This window comes from Triturus cristatus, chromosome 3_1 (assembly GCF_964204655.1).
Source record: "Triturus cristatus chromosome 3_1, aTriCri1.1, whole genome shotgun sequence".
NCBI classification, from domain to species: domain Eukaryota; kingdom Metazoa; phylum Chordata; class Amphibia; order Caudata; family Salamandridae; genus Triturus; species Triturus cristatus.
In genome coordinates, this window is record NC_140583.1 from 232,341,213 (window position 1) to 232,359,706 (window position 18,494).

The 18,494-nt window shown below is 42.3% G+C and overlaps 1 protein-coding gene across 1 annotated transcript in view; it reads left to right on the forward strand.

The window, feature by feature from the left end:
- The window catches only part of ADAM10 (ADAM metallopeptidase domain 10), a 508,880-nt gene that overhangs the window by 439,783 nt on the left and 50,603 nt on the right, over positions 1-18,494 (forward strand). The window contains exon 11 of the mRNA XM_085643752.1: positions 538-688. Coding sequence (XP_085499878.1) covers positions 538-688 — 151 coding nt within the window. The remainder of the gene's footprint in view (positions 1-537; positions 689-18,494) is intronic.

Genomic DNA, 18,494 nt, shown 5'->3' on the forward strand with positions numbered 1-18,494 from the left:
AATCCATCGTAGACATCACACATCCTTTATTACATTAATAGCTGTCAGTTGCCCACCCTGTAGGTATAGAGCAGATAACGAGGAGAAGGGCAATCAACAGCTTTTAGTAACTGACAGTTTTAGGTGAATAATGCTGCTGGAACCAGCCCCCTCATCTCTGCCAACACAGGCATGCATGCCCACTGATTGTTGCTGTGGTTCTGCCCTTTGACCAGGTGAATGGGGCTTCGCAGTATAGCGTTTATCATTAGAAATGCTTGATTGTGAAACCGCAGAGCACTCAAGTGAAGTAACATGACTGTTTGTGTCTCTTTAGCCAATCACTGCAGTCTGAGAACAAAGGTGTTTGACATTTCACATTTTAATGTATTTATTCGACTGCCATTGTGATACATTAACTGGACATTTGCGTGCATAGCTTTGGTAATGGGCGCCTTGAATTCCTGCTGCTCCTCCATGTAGGACCCGATCAGGATGCAGACCTCTGATGGTTGTTGCCTGGTGATTGAGCGGAGGTGTTTTTGTCTTTCATCCTAGAATCTGGCCAGCCTATTTGTGGTAATGGACTGGTGGAGCTAGGAGAACAGTGCGACTGTGGCTACAGCGACCAGTGTAAGGATGAATGCTGCTATGATGCCAACCAGCCAGAGGATAAGAAATGCAAGTTAAAACCAGGCAAATTCTGCAGGTACTCGTCTTTTTCATTCGCAGTATTTCTTTTCTTGTCATTAGACTTGGTGTGGAAGCTTAGAAGTGTTTGTGTGAAAATGCTACATGTTCGTTTTTTAACCTGCTTTACACCCTGTGAAAAGTGCCCCAGTGTGCCGGGAGATTGTTGAAAACCAGTCAAAGCTGTGGTTGCATCATGAAAAGTACGTCTACAAATGATGAACCAGTCCATCCCTATAAACCGTCTTCCTTTGCCTGCCCAAGGGTTTTTTCTCTTCAATCAAAAACTGGCTGCTCGTTGATGCCTGCATCAATGTTCATTTTTTTTTTTTCCTGTATTAAATTAATAAGAAAACAGTTGGGCCAGTGGAACATTTGGTTCCTCTATGAGGTTTTGGTTACGTTGTTTGCTTTATTTTAGTCAATTAACTAGCAATTGTTTCAGCAACTGTCTACCAGCGATTTCCTCCTTTTCTTTGATGAATCAGCCGCTTTCTGAGCGTGAAGTGACGTCAAAAAGGTCTTTAGGTTTGCAGAATAATTAAATGGGCATTGCAGTTAAATATAAGTTTTCACTCTCAAGCAATGTTTAGTTCACTCGTACAGAAGCAGTTCATCAACTAAGTGTTTGCTGTTTGAATATGCCCACTACTTGCAATGCGAACTGCACATAATTTCAACTGCACAGCACCAATGCGTCTTAAGGTTTAGCGCCTCCTCTTGGTACTAGCTGGAACAGTTCTAAGATTCTGGTCACGCATTATCGGCTTCTTCCCCAACTTTGCAGCCTAGCCTATACAGTAAATAAAAACACCTGCCAACAATTACAAAGAAGATCAACCATACCCATTTGGACACAGGCGATTAGTGGCTTTTCTTGATGTTTTGTGTATCTTAGAGTGAAGTCTGTTCCAGTTGTAATTAAACATGTTTTCCAAGTAGAAACACACAATAATGCAAGCAACTCTTCCGCACTATATTAGTGGAATAAAAAATAGGGACCTTGCATAAGGAAGAAAGTGAGCATACAAAAAGAGACCAACATGGTAAAACAAAACAAGAAGTGTGACAGATAATTATGTCCAGTATCTAGTGATCTTTAGCTGGGGATTTTGCCGCCAGTCAATTTATGGTTATTATTGAATGGTGACCACTGTACGAAATAATGGTAAAACTAAATCCATGGTATTTTAACCATATTCTGGACATATATATATATATATATATATATCTCATTTGAACAAGGGCACTCGTTGCCTGAAACGCGTCATCGATGTGAGGTGTTAGACTAATGCTTAAGCTCCACAGTTGTCCACACTCTGCGCCAATACAGCAGTGGGCGCAGATTAGCTGTATCCTGTAAGGTTTTCAGACCAAGGTCCCAAAAAAGAGGTAGCAAGGGAGTACTTTGTGGGACTCCAACAACTTTCCGGATAAACTCGCTCTCCATGACATTCAACCGTTTTGTGTTATTACCAAACCCCCATAACTCAGACCCATATAGGGACGAGCTACGAATCTTCATTGAATAAATTTCGAGAAGTGGGCCAATTGGTTGTGTCTGCGAGATTTTAAATCTTTTTAAAAGGAATCCTGTCTGCTGTTGGAACTTCAATATAGACAAATCTATTTGGCTTTTCCAACCCATGTTCTTCTGTAACGTGACTCCCAGATAAGTGAACGCATCAACCTGCTCCAAAGGAGAGCCGTTCATAAGGATTACTCCTTTAAAGGGTTTGTAAGACCTGCATGGTTTGGGGCCATTAAGGACCATGAACTTGGTCTTAGCAACATTTATTTCCAGGCCACGAAGCAAGCAGAACTCCTCGAAGCGCCAGAGGGTGAGCTGGAGGCCACTCGGGGTTTTAGAAATCAGCAAAGTGTCGTCCGCAAACATGAGGACTGGAACACGAGAACCAGCCATAGCCGGGGCATCCAAGGGGACCCGGGAGAGGAACTCAGCCACCCCGTTCACGAAGAGCGAGAACATGGTAGGTGCCAAAACACAACCCTGCCGTACTCCTCGCTCAACGGGGAAGGATTCCGTAACCTCGCCCTGCCGTCCCCACCCGACCCTGGCAAAGTTGTCCTCTTGTAAACGGACCACTAATGACAACCACTCCGGTGCCATCCCCAACCCCTCCAGTACTTGCCACAGCTTGCCACGCGGAACTAGACCAAATTCTGCCCGCAGGTCAACAAACACTGCGTACAAAACCCCTTTTTCCAGGACTACTGTCCTCCAATAGAGGACTATAAACCTGAAAACCTGGTCTATGGTGCTGGTTTTAGGACGAAACCCAGCCTGGAGAGGACTCAGAACATTACTAGCCTCCATCCAGGTCTGGATCTTGCCCAACACCAGCCGGCCCATGATTTTTTGCATAGCATCAATCAAGCTAATTGGCCTGTAGTTACTAGCCAGCGATTTATCCCCTATTTTGTATATAGGGACGATTTCAGCACCTTTCCAGGATTGGGGAATGGCCATTCCCTGTGCTATAGCATTGACTAAGTGAGTAATGTATGACCGCCATCTTTGCCTATCATTCAAGAAAACATCAGCAGGGATGCAATCCATGCCAGGTGCTCGTCCTTGTGTTACCGTGTCCAACGCCCTATCTACCTCCTCAAGACTAAAAGCAGGATTGTTATAAAATACATTGTCCTGACAAGACGTAGTGACTTCCTCAGCGCCTTTTGCGTATTGTGGCTTGAAAAATTCAGCCCAAGAGTTCTGGGGAACGTGGTTGTGCGGGTTATCAGTAATTTCGCCCCTCTTCCATTTGAAAATGTCCCAGAACTTTTTCTGATTTTTATCGATACATGCTGCCTTAAGGTCCTGCCACTCACTCTCTTCCCATTCCTTTTTTGCTTTCCATTGAACCCTTCTATAGGTATTACATGCTGCTTTAATCTTATTTGGATCTTTTGATTTAGGAGCAACACCCAGGTCTCCACGGGCTTGTTTGCAGGAGGCATTATACCATTCCTCCTGTTTTCTTCTAGGTACCTGATTTCCTAAAGAAGGTCTACAAACATAAGATTTGAGTTTAACAAATACATTTTCGTGAATTTTCTCGGTTACTGCTAGAGGTAGATTATTTATGCCCCCAGCCATTATTGATGTCAGCGCCTCTTAGACATCCGAAACAATACTGTCTAAGAGATCAGGATGCTCTGCTACATTATGCCACTTAAGATGACGTTCGTCATTAGATATAGCTGCTGCTGGTCCTATCATTTCGTGCGCTCGGCTCGTTCTATCTCCCAAACCCAAGTTAAAAGTAGCGACTAGTGGATCGTGATCACTTTCAATCCGAGGCTTGACCACCATATCCACTAGAGTACACCACATCCTCAGGTGTACCAAAAGGTAGTCTATGATGCTTGCCCTGATACCATTGTCATAGGTTTTGCTACACATCCTGTCTGATACAGTTCTGCCATTAGCTGCCCTCAATTGGTTGCCCAAGCAGAGCCCTTTCAAATGTAAGGCCGCCTCAGTCCATTTTCTTACTGGCTTTGCCTCTAGCTGTGGGACACCCCATCTTAGGTCCTCTTCCTCTGTTAGAAGCAAGTCATGAGGCCCTAGCGGCTCAAAAGTCGTATTAAAATCTCCCGCAATCAGTGGGAGTACATCGATAGGTCTGGTTTCAACAAGAGAGTCTAGTGCTGATACCACCTCCGATTTTTTCCCACCTGGTAAGCCCCTGGCATACACATTATATATATCAATTTTGAAAGTTAGTGGGAAAATCAACCTAGTTCCCAGAATGTCATTATTCGAGGTCGGAATAGATTGGATAATACATTCCAAGCTCTGTTTGATCCAAATGACCAGACCTCCTACTGCCCGGCCTTTGGACCTTTTCTCTGCAGGGACAAAAAAATTGAGGTAGCCCAACATGAATACTGGCTCTGTTGACCATGCCTCCTGAAAGAGACAAATATCATGCTTACTAACAAAATCTGACCAGAGGGGTGATGATAGTTTAGATCCCAGACCCGCCACATTCCAAGATAAAAACGATATATAGCCAACAGCATTGATTGCCCCTTCGGCACTCCCAATAATTGGTATAGGGGGAATGGCAACACCATGCAGGGAAAACAGATTAACCTCACTACCTAACAGTATTTCTTGGGGGAAAAAGACCCGTTATCACCACTATTACAATCTACTTGGAGCAACACTCCTTGCTCTAAACCCTCCTCTATCCCTTGAATTGCATAAGCCTTTTCGTGGTTAGTATAACCACATCCCCCATTCTGTCAATCGCAATCCGCTAACCCAGATAGCACATCAAATCTATTAATGGACCTTATGTCCTCGGAAGTGCCTCCATTTATTAAGAATACCATTCGTATAGGCCCACCTGAGGGCAAAGATATGGGAGCGTAAAAATAGGACAGTGGCATAGTACATATTAGGGATGAGGGATCATCTTGGGGCCAAGAACAAATGTGTTCCACACAGCGTCTATCCCTAAAGTTAATAATGACGCAATCCCCCTTTATCAACTTAGGTCTCCTGCCCACCCAATTAACTCTTCTAGCGAACAAAATTTCAGCGCACACATGGGCCGGCAATGGTCGCTTAGCGTTAAGCCAGTATATACATTTGTTCTTTAGGTCCCTATATGATTCCCTTGCTCCATTCGTCAGGGGAGGTACCCCAGTTAGAACCACCACATAAGGGCCTGCTTCGGAAGGAAGATGTATATCAATTAAACCTGGCGAAGCTTGTGGTAGGTGCTGTGCAGATATAGATTGCTTGTCAATTCTCCCTCTACCAACCCCAGAGCTATGTGGTACATCACTTGATGGGGGATGTTCAGCATTTAACAAGTTGTCAGCAACTGGGATAACTTGAGTCTCCTGGGGAGTGGAGAGGTTATCATTCACAATACCACTTGCTGATTTGCTATTAGAAGATTTAGTCTCAGAGCATTGGTCTGTCACACTAGGACACCCTTTTTGCTGGCCGGAACCCTGTCTACGTACCCGTGGCTGAGCCGAGGCAAGTGAAAGTTCCATACATACAAGCCTACTTTCTATGGAGCCCAACCTTTCGTAAATTGGTTCACACAAATTTTTTATAATACTTTCCAATTTTTTCCAGAACGTTACGTCTGTATCTTCCATGGTATTATTCCCCAGAGATAGCAATAGGTTTGGCCTCTCTTCATCAATTATAGGCTTAGGGCATGGGACTGTGTCTTTCCTCAAAGCAGAAGCACAGTCAAGCTTAGTTTTTTTCCCGGCAGCAGTCTGTTGGGTTCCCCTCCGTTTTTTAAAAAAAGTTGGAGCTAGTTGCTGTTGGGCAAGACCCGGATTTGCGTTACTAGCAGAACGGGTCTTTATGTTCGTCAGAGGCTTTGAATTTGGGACCACATTGTCAGTACTCGAAATAACAGCAGTTTCACCCGGAGTTTCAATCATTGGTGAGGAACCAATCATTATTTCATCATTTTTACGCTCCTCCACCAGAGACGATGCTAAACATAACGGGTCCGGCATAACGATCTGACAACACGGAGGTGATCTTATGTTGGCCATATTACCCAGAGAGGACCTTTTGTCACAGAGGGGGTCCAATGAGTCTTTTTTCAGTTAGTTCTATATCCTTAGCGAGCGCTGTTTGTACTCGCACCAAAAAATTATCTAATGTTCCCATTGGGGCACCCCCAGACGATTGCATGATAGAGCCATCCCTTTTGGCAGATTTATCCATTGTTTTACAATAGACTGATAGCCTCAGTACACAAGATACACAGAGAATTGCAAAATAGGGCAGTACCTTAACCGCTATAATCCAATGGCTGCCCTTAATCAGCAAATGTTAGGGGGGGGTCCCGTTCCGTTCTCTAACGATTTTGTACGGGCTCAGATGGGCCCGCCCTTGGCCCCGGTCTGCGCCCCGCACGAGTCCCGCTCACGCGAGACTGGGCATGGTTTAAATAGTCAAGAGGAGGAGTTGGGAAGAGGACCCAGGTGCGCTAACTGATGAATGTGCAAGGCGCGCTGGTCCTCGCAGTCCCAAGAATAAAATGTTCCTTTAAAAAGATATACTCGTTCGTGAACAGCAGCCGGTCAGCACCTCCAGGGCAACCCCAGCGAGTGGGAGATTTAAGAGCAAGCAATGTCCCAGCCTACGAGCGGCACCTGGGTTATATGTTTCTTTGTAGTTGGTTCATGGGTATTTACTCCCGATGTATTCTCAAATTCAGTGATGAGGGTATTGTTGTTTTTTTATATGCTAAGTAGTTTGCAACGGTTTTGCCTGCTTTATATGACTTTGAATTCTTAAATTTTAAAATTTTGTTCTTCCGGACCCAGGTGGCAATTTTGTTGTATTCATATTTCAGTTGGTATAGGGGCTCTAGTTTTCTTTATTTAATGAAGTTATTTTCCGGTTGGTTAATGGAGAGTTAGTTATTTTAATCTTGTATTAGTGTTTGTTGGTTAGACATAATGTTATTGAGTTCTCATAGCTTTCATAGCAACCCATAGGGTTTCTTGGTGTATTTCTGTATTTTTGTTTTCATGTAAAAAGTTATTGATGACTATCCCTATTGTGCCTTTAAATGTTTGGTCCTGTAGTACCACCTCATTCATTCTCCATTGTTTCTCTTTGGGGGTATTATGGGATAATTGTAGTTCCAAGATGATACATGCGTGATCTGATACTATTACTGGTTTGGTGGTCGGTGTTGAGTGAGTCGCTGTAAAGATGTTGTTTGTAAGTATGTAATCAGTTCTGGAAAGAGAGTATGAGGATGTGAGTAGCAGGTAAATTCATTTCTTGTGGTGTTGTGATGATGCCAGATGCCATCTAGGCTGTGCTTTTTTCATAGGTTCCTCATTTGTTTGAGATTTATTGGGTCTGTAGTTACATGAGGGGCAGAGAATTGTCCTTTGGAGACTACTTCACCACCAATGTTTATACTCAATCAAAATTACATACATCCAATCTTGAGGGTTACAGTTCTGACCGAAAAAGCAGTGTGCTCACACATCAAAGTTGTAAAAACAATTTATTGATAAAAGTATCCCAAAGTTAAAAACGTTGTCATACAGCATACATTGTATACAAAAGCAGCAGCATCATTATATAAATCCACATAGAATTACAAATACTTTTACGTGTGAGCACACTGCTTTTTCGGTCAGAACAGTAACCCTCAAGATTGGATGTATGTAATTTTGATTGATTGAGAATAAACAGTGGTGGTGAAGTAGTCTCCAAAGGACAATTCTCTGCTTCTTTTTGATTAAACCATAGTCCTTTGGGTGTTTAAAGGGTCCCTCTCACTTTTTCTAAGAGTTACATGAGGAGCTTTAGTCCAACAGGGTGTCCCAGGGGCAGTTGCGTGTCCAGCAAATATTATGCCCGAGCCATTCGGTAATTCACATAATCTTTTAAGGTGATCCAAAACTGGGGTTCTTTGGCTGTGGAGGCATATATATTGGTTATATAGAATGTTGCGGTGATCTTCACTTTCGTGATTAACTATCTCCCTTCATTGTCATGGTGTTTGTCCAAAACTGAGTCCTTTTACGTATAAGGGCAATAACCTGTTCTTTTTCTTGGTTGTCGGTGGAGAAGGATGTGCTGTGTAACTAGTGATGGTGTATAGTATTGCATTCTCAAGAACCGATTTTGGTCTATGGTAGAATTACGTCTTGTTTGAGTTTGACACAATAATCTGGATTTTTTTTTTTTGCGCTTGACTGGATGATTGATATCTTTTGTATTGAGGAAAGAACTTTTAAAGTGCTATGGGCCATAATTCTGAAAGAGTGAAATCAATCTCACTGCGGTCAGAGAATGTGAGTTATTGATTGTGACCTTGAGCGATTGAGGATTTGTATATGCGATTGTAGCTTCATCATGCTCTATTTAAGGGTAAATGTATCCAGCGTTTGGATTTTTGTTTGTGTAGCTGAGGGGAGTTTGCGGTATATTGCATAGGGTCTAATATGGCGGTGCATGGTTATGTCCGGGCATGTAGCACTTGCAGTATGTGAGGTATAGTTAACTGAGCTTTGTGAGAGAATGCAGAAACCTCTGTGTAGTTAACAACAATCACTCAGCCTTCGTATATATGAATAGAGCTTAGAAGTTAAGCATGTATAGCGATGGAGGAGGAAATAAGAGTAAGAATAAGCCAAAAAGTGGAACCCACATCCTACCGGGTGTGGCTGGCACAGATAAGATCGTGGGAGCGGGGTGGGGTGTTGGAGGGGAGGCGACAGACGACAGGGTAACAGGGTAGATAAAATTCACTGTATTGGCCTCGCCTGCATCCCACCCAGTCTAAACCTTCTGGGAATAGATGAGGCGGTGGAGGCTACAGGAGGCTGAGGCCCATGTAAGCTAAGGATATTGCTGCACAAGGAGAGAGCAGATTTCATTGCTTAGCTTGTGTGGAGTATATAGTTTGAGAGTGGCCAGATTGAAGTTAGTGGAGGAAGTGAGCAGTTTACCCATAATAACACACCATTGGCATAATTACTCAATAGTCTAGTATATAGCATAGCATTGCATAGCGACTCAGAACATTGTTGTGAATAAAAACTTGGAACAGTATAAAACAATATTGAAACAGATGGTTACATAGGAATGCTAAGTGGTGCATGTCCTTCATGTGTTGCGAGTATATTAGGCCTGTTGTGATTGTGTGTTGTGGGTGGTTCTGAACGACCAGCAAAGGCTGTGATATGGTTTGTGTGCCATCATCCCCTGCCACAGCCACATCACAGCCTACCTGAAAGACCTGCACTGGCTCCCCGTCAACAAGAGGATCACCTTAGAGCTCCTCACCCACGCCCATAAAGCACTCCACAACACCAGACCAACATACCTCAACGAACGACTCACCTTCTACAACCGACTCACCAGCTTCGCTCCGCTAACCTCGCCACCGTCCCTCGCATCCGTTGAGCTACCGCCTGCGGCATATCGTTCTCCCACCTCGCCGCAAAAACCTGGAACACCCTCCCCATCTGCCTACGACAGATCCAAGACCTGCTGGCCTTTAGGACACTCCTCAAGACCTGACTGTTGCAGCATAATTCCCCCTCCCCCTCCCCCTCCCGCCCCCCCCCCCGCGCCTTGAGACCCTCACTGGTAAGCAGTGCGCTCTACAAATGTTTGATTGATTGATTGCACTGGTTTGGAAGTGTTAGAGCTTGGTATTGCCATGCTATTGTGGATGATTGGATGATGCCAGGAGTTTGACAAAAATCTATTAGCATTAGCGGACAGTATTAGCCCCAGGATTGGAGGAGCTTAGCATGATTTCAGTTTTCTCAGTGGTGTAGTAGACGAAGCCTAGGGACCAGCTCTCTTCTTTTTACAGTAAAATAACCTAAGTTCCTATTTTAACTTTCCATTACTCTCCATTTTTCAAGAAGGCAACGGTGTTTAAAGTTATGTCATGAGCGTTGATTCATTAAGATATTAATTTGTAATTTTCCATAAACGAGCTTTTGTAGCTATAAGTAATTTAATGAGATCAGAGTTGCTTTACTTTTGGATAGGCGAAGCTCGAACTCACAGCTCACGGCCGAGACAGAACAGGGATTCAGGAAAGACTTAAAAACATGGCTCTTCAGTCAAGCGTAGTTTAAGCTGGACAGTCTATGATTCAGTCTTGCTTTGAGTACTGGGACGCCTCAGCTGAGGTAGCTGCGCGCTGTACAAATGGCCTTGATTAATTGATAGGCTAAGAGATTTTTCTCACTTGTTTCGTATTGTAGACAACAATTTATTCTGGTCCAGGATGGCAACCATTTCCCAAGCCCCTTGTATAGTGTAAACTAGCAAGTGGTTGAGGCAGTTAATCATCAATTGCTGTCATTCCTCACAGAACTTGCACATATTCGTGGATAGACATATCCTGCTAAACCTTACCTAGTAATGCTTGGACTCGATTTTTATGCAATCAATCTTTAATGATCTGTAAAATCAGTTTAGAAAGTGCTCATTCCTCAAAATACTCATTCACAAATCACTTTCTAAATATGTACTTCTGGATGCCTTTGCTGGCACCTTCATGCCAAACAATCAATCAGTGGGCGGCATACTCCAGATTTTCTTCAGTGGGCTAACTAGCAGGCTGTTCTTTCACATAATATACATATATGAAAACTTGCATCACCGAAGACGTGACAAGCTTCAGTCCTAGCTTCGTTATAAGCATTTAATTAGACTAGCCTTTTGTAAACAAAAGGCACACCTCTATATTGGGCCCTCAGCCAACGCAGACCCTATTTGGAAGGTAGTCGCAGTATGCTAATGATGGTATTATCTTGGCCTGTTTTCAGACCGATGTTCCCTAATTTATGATTAAAGCAATTGTATCCCGAAACTTTAAATATGGTAGTACCAAAGACTACTGCAAGGAAAGGATCTAAAAACTGTGACTTACCTTCTGCCTTTATGACCCAGCTTGCAACATTGTGTACCACAGATGTTTATACTGTTATGTGCAAGGGTAGCAGTACCTTTGTTCTCCCCCGGAGTTTGCTGTTGAATTGTTTTGAAATGAGACCGCTATCCACCTCAGAAGTGGTCTTCTTTCGTTTTTTTTTCCCCATTCTCGGAGTCCATTATAAATTTTGTCAGTGGTGACTGCTAATGTTGATTTTTGTGACTTGAAGATGTGTGTTCACAAGCCAAGCTCAAACAAAGGAGTGCAGTATCATGAATACTTGATTTCTTGTTTATTAACTTGTATAACTTCAAAGAGACTACCATACAGTTATTCACATACCTGGCTTAGTGCCTTTTAGATATCTTTCTTTCTGCTTTTTCATTCCTGTTCTCATGTCAGCAGTTTGCTGTCCAACATTGGTATAAGTGCAAGTGCAATACACAAGTTTAAAGTAAAGCCATACAAAAAACGTTTGGTAAAATGTAAAGGTAACACAAAAAAAATGCATAGATAAAAAAAAAAAAAAAAAATCATAAAAAGGTGAAATTAGCATTAGACCCATTGGTTAGTCTGTTGAAGATTGCGTGGTGGACCAAGAGGGTACATGGATTGTTCATTTAGGTGGTGTTCATGTTGCCGGCCATGCAGACCATAAATAAGTTGCTGCAGGCTTGTAGATAGCGGATGTATGAATACCTCTAACATAGCAGCAGTGCATCGTTTTATTTCTTTGTTGTGAGCCTTGAACAGAGTGAGTTAACATTGCTTGCATTGCTTTATGGTTTTTGTACAGAACAGAAAGTAGTTCACAATTGCCTCAGTTCCACACATCTTAGTCGGTTAACTTTGGGTGATCTCTTGAGGATTCCACTTTGTCTGTGCGCGTTCTGGCAGTTGTCCCTGTCTAAATCTTAGGTTCTATGTACGGCACAGCTCTGTGGGTGTCTGTATATCTCTCAAACCCAAATATTGACTTGAATGCTATGTAATCTGTTGATAATGGGTAAGTTGTGGCACTTTTTTTAACATTTATACTGGTCTATTCGGCGGCTCACTTGCTTTTGTTTTTACAAATCATGTCCTGGTTTATCACAGGATTATTCTTACCATACCTCCCCAAAACGGATTCTCTTGAAAGTCTTTTGCACATTGCACAACTATGGGCACTACCTTAAGTTATCTATATTCATATGGTTTTGATAGACCTTGCATATACTTTTGGAGTGATTGGACTTTTTATAGACTAACCACAATTACTGATCCCCATGTGGCTGGTACTGCAAAGATAAGTGTTTAATACTACTTCTTGGAATGGCCTCTTAGAGGTTCTTATTCGCTTTGTGTAGGCTAATTGGACCATATAAGGTCTATTAGTCTTATGCGGTGCCTGGCTAGAAATTGTGGGAATCTGAAATTCTAACTCCCTAGTGGTGATGGACAAAGTCTGGCTTTCTTTACCATCTGGCATTTTCCACCAAGCACCACTCCCTTTTGTTTACCTTGTCATTACCTATTGAGCTCAGTTGACTGAATTGAACAATTAAGCCCCAACATCCATTTCTAGGTAGTTGTGCCTCCTTTGGTACCCCATGTCACAATTTTCCAGATATTAGTTTTCTTGGACCACTGGTCTAAATCCTCCCCATTCTCTTTGTTGCACCTTCTTTTTGGTTGCTATTAGTGCCTTTTATTCAGACCCAGGTCGGGAATAGGTCCCTGATGTAAAGACCTCAGTACTTTATTGTACTTTTTTTTTCTTCTCCACGCATTAAAGATTATACCTTTAATATTCCTGTTCATTAGGTTGGGTATTAAGGTTGAGCTGTCGATTAGTAGAGAAGTATTGTGTAACTTGCGCAATCGTTCTTGCAAATACCTCTATTGCTAGTCTGTTGTTAGGTAAGACATTTTAGTAATAGATTATTAGAATCTGAGATCTCATCTTGAGTACTTATGTAAGATCTGGTTATTCAGGTGAGACCACCACCAATTTGCTCAGTATCCTGAAGGCCAAGAATGCCTTTTTCTTGGTTCTAGCTAAGTGCACTTCGATTGTTGTCCAGTGCGATATCTGTGTTCGCCATTTGAGTCTCGACGGCATCCGAGTTATGTTGAACTACATGTAGACTCTGGTGGGCCACCAAACAATCATGGTCACTTTCTATCCTAGGTTCCATCAACCTATCCATAAAGAGTTAGATTAATAAGTATATAATCTATATGGCCTGCTCTGTTACAAGGTCTGTGTTCTTGTTGCAGGGTCCAATTTTGTGTGTCCGTTTAACAAACGATCGTCATGTGTGTTAAATGGATTGCTTTGTGGGTGTTCTTCCCCCAGCATATATCAACCTCGGAAATACTCCATGCAGACTGTTACTCGACCATTTACTTACCTACCATGCATGACGCAGTCCTAACTTTAAAAATCGTCGCACATAAAAAGAACGTTCTTATTGTTGCCCATAAGTCCTGTGCTTTCCTATAGGGTGTCATCCTCTAGTGCTCTTATTAGTGAATACCCTATTTTTGGTGTTCCTGTTGTTGCTCGTTCTTGGTCTGGTCCCTCCAGTCTAATATGCTGTATATTTCTGTTTCTGGCTCGGGGATATTTAATTTTAACATAGAGGTTGATGGTGATTCCGGTCACAAGGCCACCCATTGGTTGGCTTTTAGCACTATTTTAAAAACATCCAATAATTCCTATGGTGAGAGCTTAGAAGATCTTGCTAAAGCTGCTACCATCCTTCATCATAAGTTGGTCTGCTCTTTTGGACCGCGAAGAGAGATTTTCTTTTCACCACTTTCAGAGAGATGGCATAAAAGCTTATTAGGACAATTATCCATAAAACATTAAAAAAAAATAAAAACACCTATACAGTATAAAATTAACTTAAAACCCATCGGCCCCTCCTTCAAACATTGTGCCCTACTGAAGCACATCCTTGAGACTGTTTTACAGTAAGTCTGAAACAAACAATTCCTACTGCCACATCACAGTAGCGCATTTCTGAAAACTCTAGCACCTCCAATCTTTGAAATTGTATGTATTTTAAAAATAAGGGTATTCAAAATTTGATACAAATGACAATATAAAAAATACAGTGCATAAGTGCATACAACAGGGAACATTTTACATTCAGGGGTCAGGGGCAGAGACCATTACCGTCCCGAATCATATTATACTGGATGTGGAACGAGTAAATTGGGTTGCATCCTACTCTCACCCTTACAATTTCCGCTATCAGGGGGTCTGGCATCTGAGCCAGGTAAGGGTAAACAGTTTCGAGGCCCAAAGTGTTTAATGAGAAGCCGATAGACTGCTTCTTCCTTCGGTATGCCTGGTCGAGCAACCTCTCTCGGAAATTCTTTCATTCTTCTTTACTGGGGATAGGTGATCAAGGTACAATTGTATCCGATTCAGAATGGTTGTTTTCAAGAACTCTTAACCTTTTCCTTAGTTCCTGAGCCGACCTCCTTTCACTGGCTTGGATATCAACCAAACACAGTTTAGAGCCTTTGAGGTTTCATTGTCCACAGAAAGCTTATTGAAAAATCTTAAAACCTGGAAATACATCAGCAGGTTCCACAAGATCAAATCCAATTCCCTCCTTACACCCTGTACGATGGTACCTGGTGGAAGCTACAGGAGCATTCTAAGAACCGACTCCTCCAGTCCGTCCCAATCGCAAGAAAGGTTGAGGGCAAGTATCTCAGCTCCATACAGACCCAAAGTGGGTGTTTTCCCTTCATAGGCCTTCATTAACATAGTAAGGGCCAGACCTCCATATTTCCAATTGAGCCTGATCAGGCAAGTAGCTTGCAACAAAGACCTCTACTTGATACAACCCTATGTGACCCTTTTTAAGTCCTTATTAAAGGACAGGCCTAGATATTTAAAAGTAGTCACGATCTCCACTTCCTGAGCATACGGATACCAATTAAACCTTTTTTCCCCAAATACCAACATCTTGGTCTTCTTCAGATTTTCAGGCAGTTCGGTTTGCTGTATGTTTCAAGGGCGTCTAGTTTTCTCTGCAGTACGATAGGGATGTAGTCCAGCAAAGCAAATTCTCTGCGTATATCCGGCAAGAGATTAGTTGATTTCCAATTTTAGGGGATAATGACTTTGCTTGTGTTATAAAAGATGGGAGGTCTGCTAGAAATAAGCTAAAAGGCAGGGAGGCTAAGTCACACCCCTTGCTGAAGGTCATTCTCTGGATTTAAGATTATGGGCAAGTTTGCAGTTTCAGGCTTTAAAATAGGGCCAGGGCTAATCTGTGTTTTGTAATCTATAGCAGTTAGTACCTGTTCACATACTTTTGATGCTAGTTCTGTGCCATGAGTGTTTGATACTTTTCTTTCACCAGCAGGGAAATCTCCATAATTGGGGAAGTTTGCATATGTCATGACTAGTTTTGCTATAGTTGGGGAGGGCCTTGTAATTTGAATTGGTTCACCCTATGGCCCTGCAGCCTTTAGAAATTTTACAGACTATATAATTTGAAGTGAGATGAGGGAGCTAGTGCTACAGAAACTTCAGACTTTTCCCTCTGTTGAGGATATCTTGTAAAGGATATCTTGGGTTCCTAGTAAGTGGTTTAGCTGTGTGAATATCACAATCTAGCTCTTAGACCACCTATCCCTGACTTGCATGTAATGCATCTTTTCTGCCTCTACTGGGTATTTCTCCCAGGCCTTATTCACCCAGAGTGGTACAGCGGAGGAGTCTTTCTTTAATCCCTTCTTGGGTAGTCTGTTATTTTTTGGCAGTACGCCACTTTTCCTTGGTGGGTTGGTGATTTGTGGGGTCTGTAATTTCTGTCTTGGATGTCTCTTCATGGGTGGTTGCTGTCATAATGTTTGCTAGTTATTTAAGTTTTGAGAATGGGTTGAACTCCAGCGCATTGAGTTTAAATGCAGCATAAAAGAAGACATATCTGTTTGTAATAGTCTGGAGGTTTTTGTTTTATTTGTGATTGGTGGGGGACATGCGGTTGATTCTCTGTTGCTGAATCAGACTTAATCATAGTTAACTATTTTCTCCTCTTTACCAAGGTTTGTGCTGTGTCACCAGGTGAAACCCTTTTTATGTGTATATCATTTTTGTATGTTGTGCTGCAGACTAGGCTTATTGGTAAAATTTGCCACATAGATTAGTGAATAAGTATGCATGGGTTCAAGTTCTTGGATACGTTGGTTTGGCCCAATGAAGTGTAGAGCTCCAGGTAGAGACAGGTAGTAGTGTCCAGTGGGACCATCATCAATTCTTACTCGGGCCAATGTATTTTCATGTGGGGACAGTTGGACACAAAGTTCCTGTAGGAAAGCCGCATAGATCTCTATTACATAAGTATCTATCTATCTATCTTAAGTGGGTGCTGTATGCTGTTTCTACAGTTTATCATAAAGTGAATTATTTCAGGGACAATCCCTAGCTGTTTTATCATTGCTGAGCAATTGCACTTTTTCTCTGTAAGTTGTTGCTTTTACATGGATTCAACTTCCACATCTTTGGAGTTCAGAATGTGGGGGGTTGGTTCATTTGTATTCTGTAAGGCCATCTTAGAGGGCTGCCAACATAAGTATTCGGCCATACATTCAAGGACCTCCTTATTAATTTCATGAGTGATGGGATAGGTTGTTCTTAAAGTGTCTCAGACTTGGAGCTCCTAGTTCCATTAGTTGTTGAGCTGTGGCTTTCTCTGTAGAAGCGGAGTGTATGGGCTCAGGTAAAAGATACAATTGAAAGGAAGGGTGAGTCGTCCTTATTTAGATGCAACACCACAATGTTTGCCTTAAAGTCCAGGGCTTTCTAGTCCTTGCTGCATAAATCAGTTGAGATTTCGGACAGTACTTTCTGGTTATTGGTCTTTCAGTGAGCATCCTACCTGTACATTGGGAGGACATTAAAGATATATTAGGGGGTGCCTCATGTATTTCAATTATGATCTAATAAAAGGCTGGTTGTTTCTTGGATGTTATCCCTTGTTTCTTTGCTTGTACCAGCTAAACGTTCTTTAAGGGCTTGCCCCATTACAATTTCAGCCACTTTCTCCACATATGTGACGTTTTGTACTTCCTTGTGTTACATGCTTATGCTGTTGCTTTAAAAGTAGTTTGTCCTTTTAGTTTGAGCCATTTGAATTTCCTCAAATCGTGGAAGATCTTTCCCTGAGCTCTGACTCAACTAGACTGTTTATTTTTTTTATTTGTTTTATTATTATTTTGCATTCATTGGTACCAATATGCTCTATTCTTGATTAACTGGGCCTGTCTGCTTCTGGACTTGGGATAACTCAGTTTTTAGTGACTCTTTTTACATCTCTATTCAAGCTTCGATAATCATGTCTGTCTTCCCAGTTTTTGGGCAACTTTATGAGCCCTTGACCTAGTGGATAGTACAACCCTTCGGTCGGCTCAAGTTCATTATTAAGCCTACTAGTCTTGCTAGGAAACATTCAGGCCCAATAGAGGTTAAGCTTGAGATTTTGTTTAAAAACCTCATTAGAGCTCTTCCCGTACGAACAGGTTCTCCTTTGAATTGTTCTTTAGCTTTAGAGTCAAGGGTTCTGGGTCCTTCCATGCAACTTTTTAAGTGTTCGTCTATATATCCAGGTACTTGATTTTCACAAAGGACAGTGTAAGGCAATCTGCTCCATCACGCAGTTTACCAGGTCAAGTTCTGGATCAACTGCCTTAGACATGGTGAGATTATAGTGCTATTGAGAAATGCCGACCCATACGCCAAATGGGCACTTAAGTTGCATTTACTTTTCGGATGAATAGCTCTAACCTTGGATTCCTCACCTTTAAAATATTCCAGGCGCCAGTATGGATCTGAAAGATTTAAAACAGCATTGATTCTATACATCTGCTTTGTATAGTTACTCCCTGGCTTTGTTTAGCAGTGGAAGAGCTAAACAGAGTTGCTTATGTGCAACACCTCTGCTGGTTGTCGTCAGTTTCTTTCTTTCTGTGCCTTTGTATGCAGATCTGTAGCTTGATCCCTCTTTTTGCTCATTAGTCGGCAAGATTTTTCTGCAATGTTCTCAAAAGCCTGTGTGCAGGGGAATATGTCTCCTTCTAAAACCACTTGGTTTAAGCCTTGTCACAAACGGATGTCTGTGACTCCCTGTCATGCGAAGTGTGCCCTAATGAATCAAAGGTGATCCAAGAATGTGAAGAGAAGCTGCATGTCACCAAACACTGTACGAATAGAGTCGAGGGTGTAGACCTGCTCCTGCTCTCTTGGGTGTTCCCACGACAGGTCTTCGTCACAGTCCAAGTCTTTAAGTAAGTCGAAGCGTAAGCACACGACTACTATGTAGGATTTGTCCCATTCTCGCCACTCTGTGTAATCGCAAGGACGTTGGAGTGCCT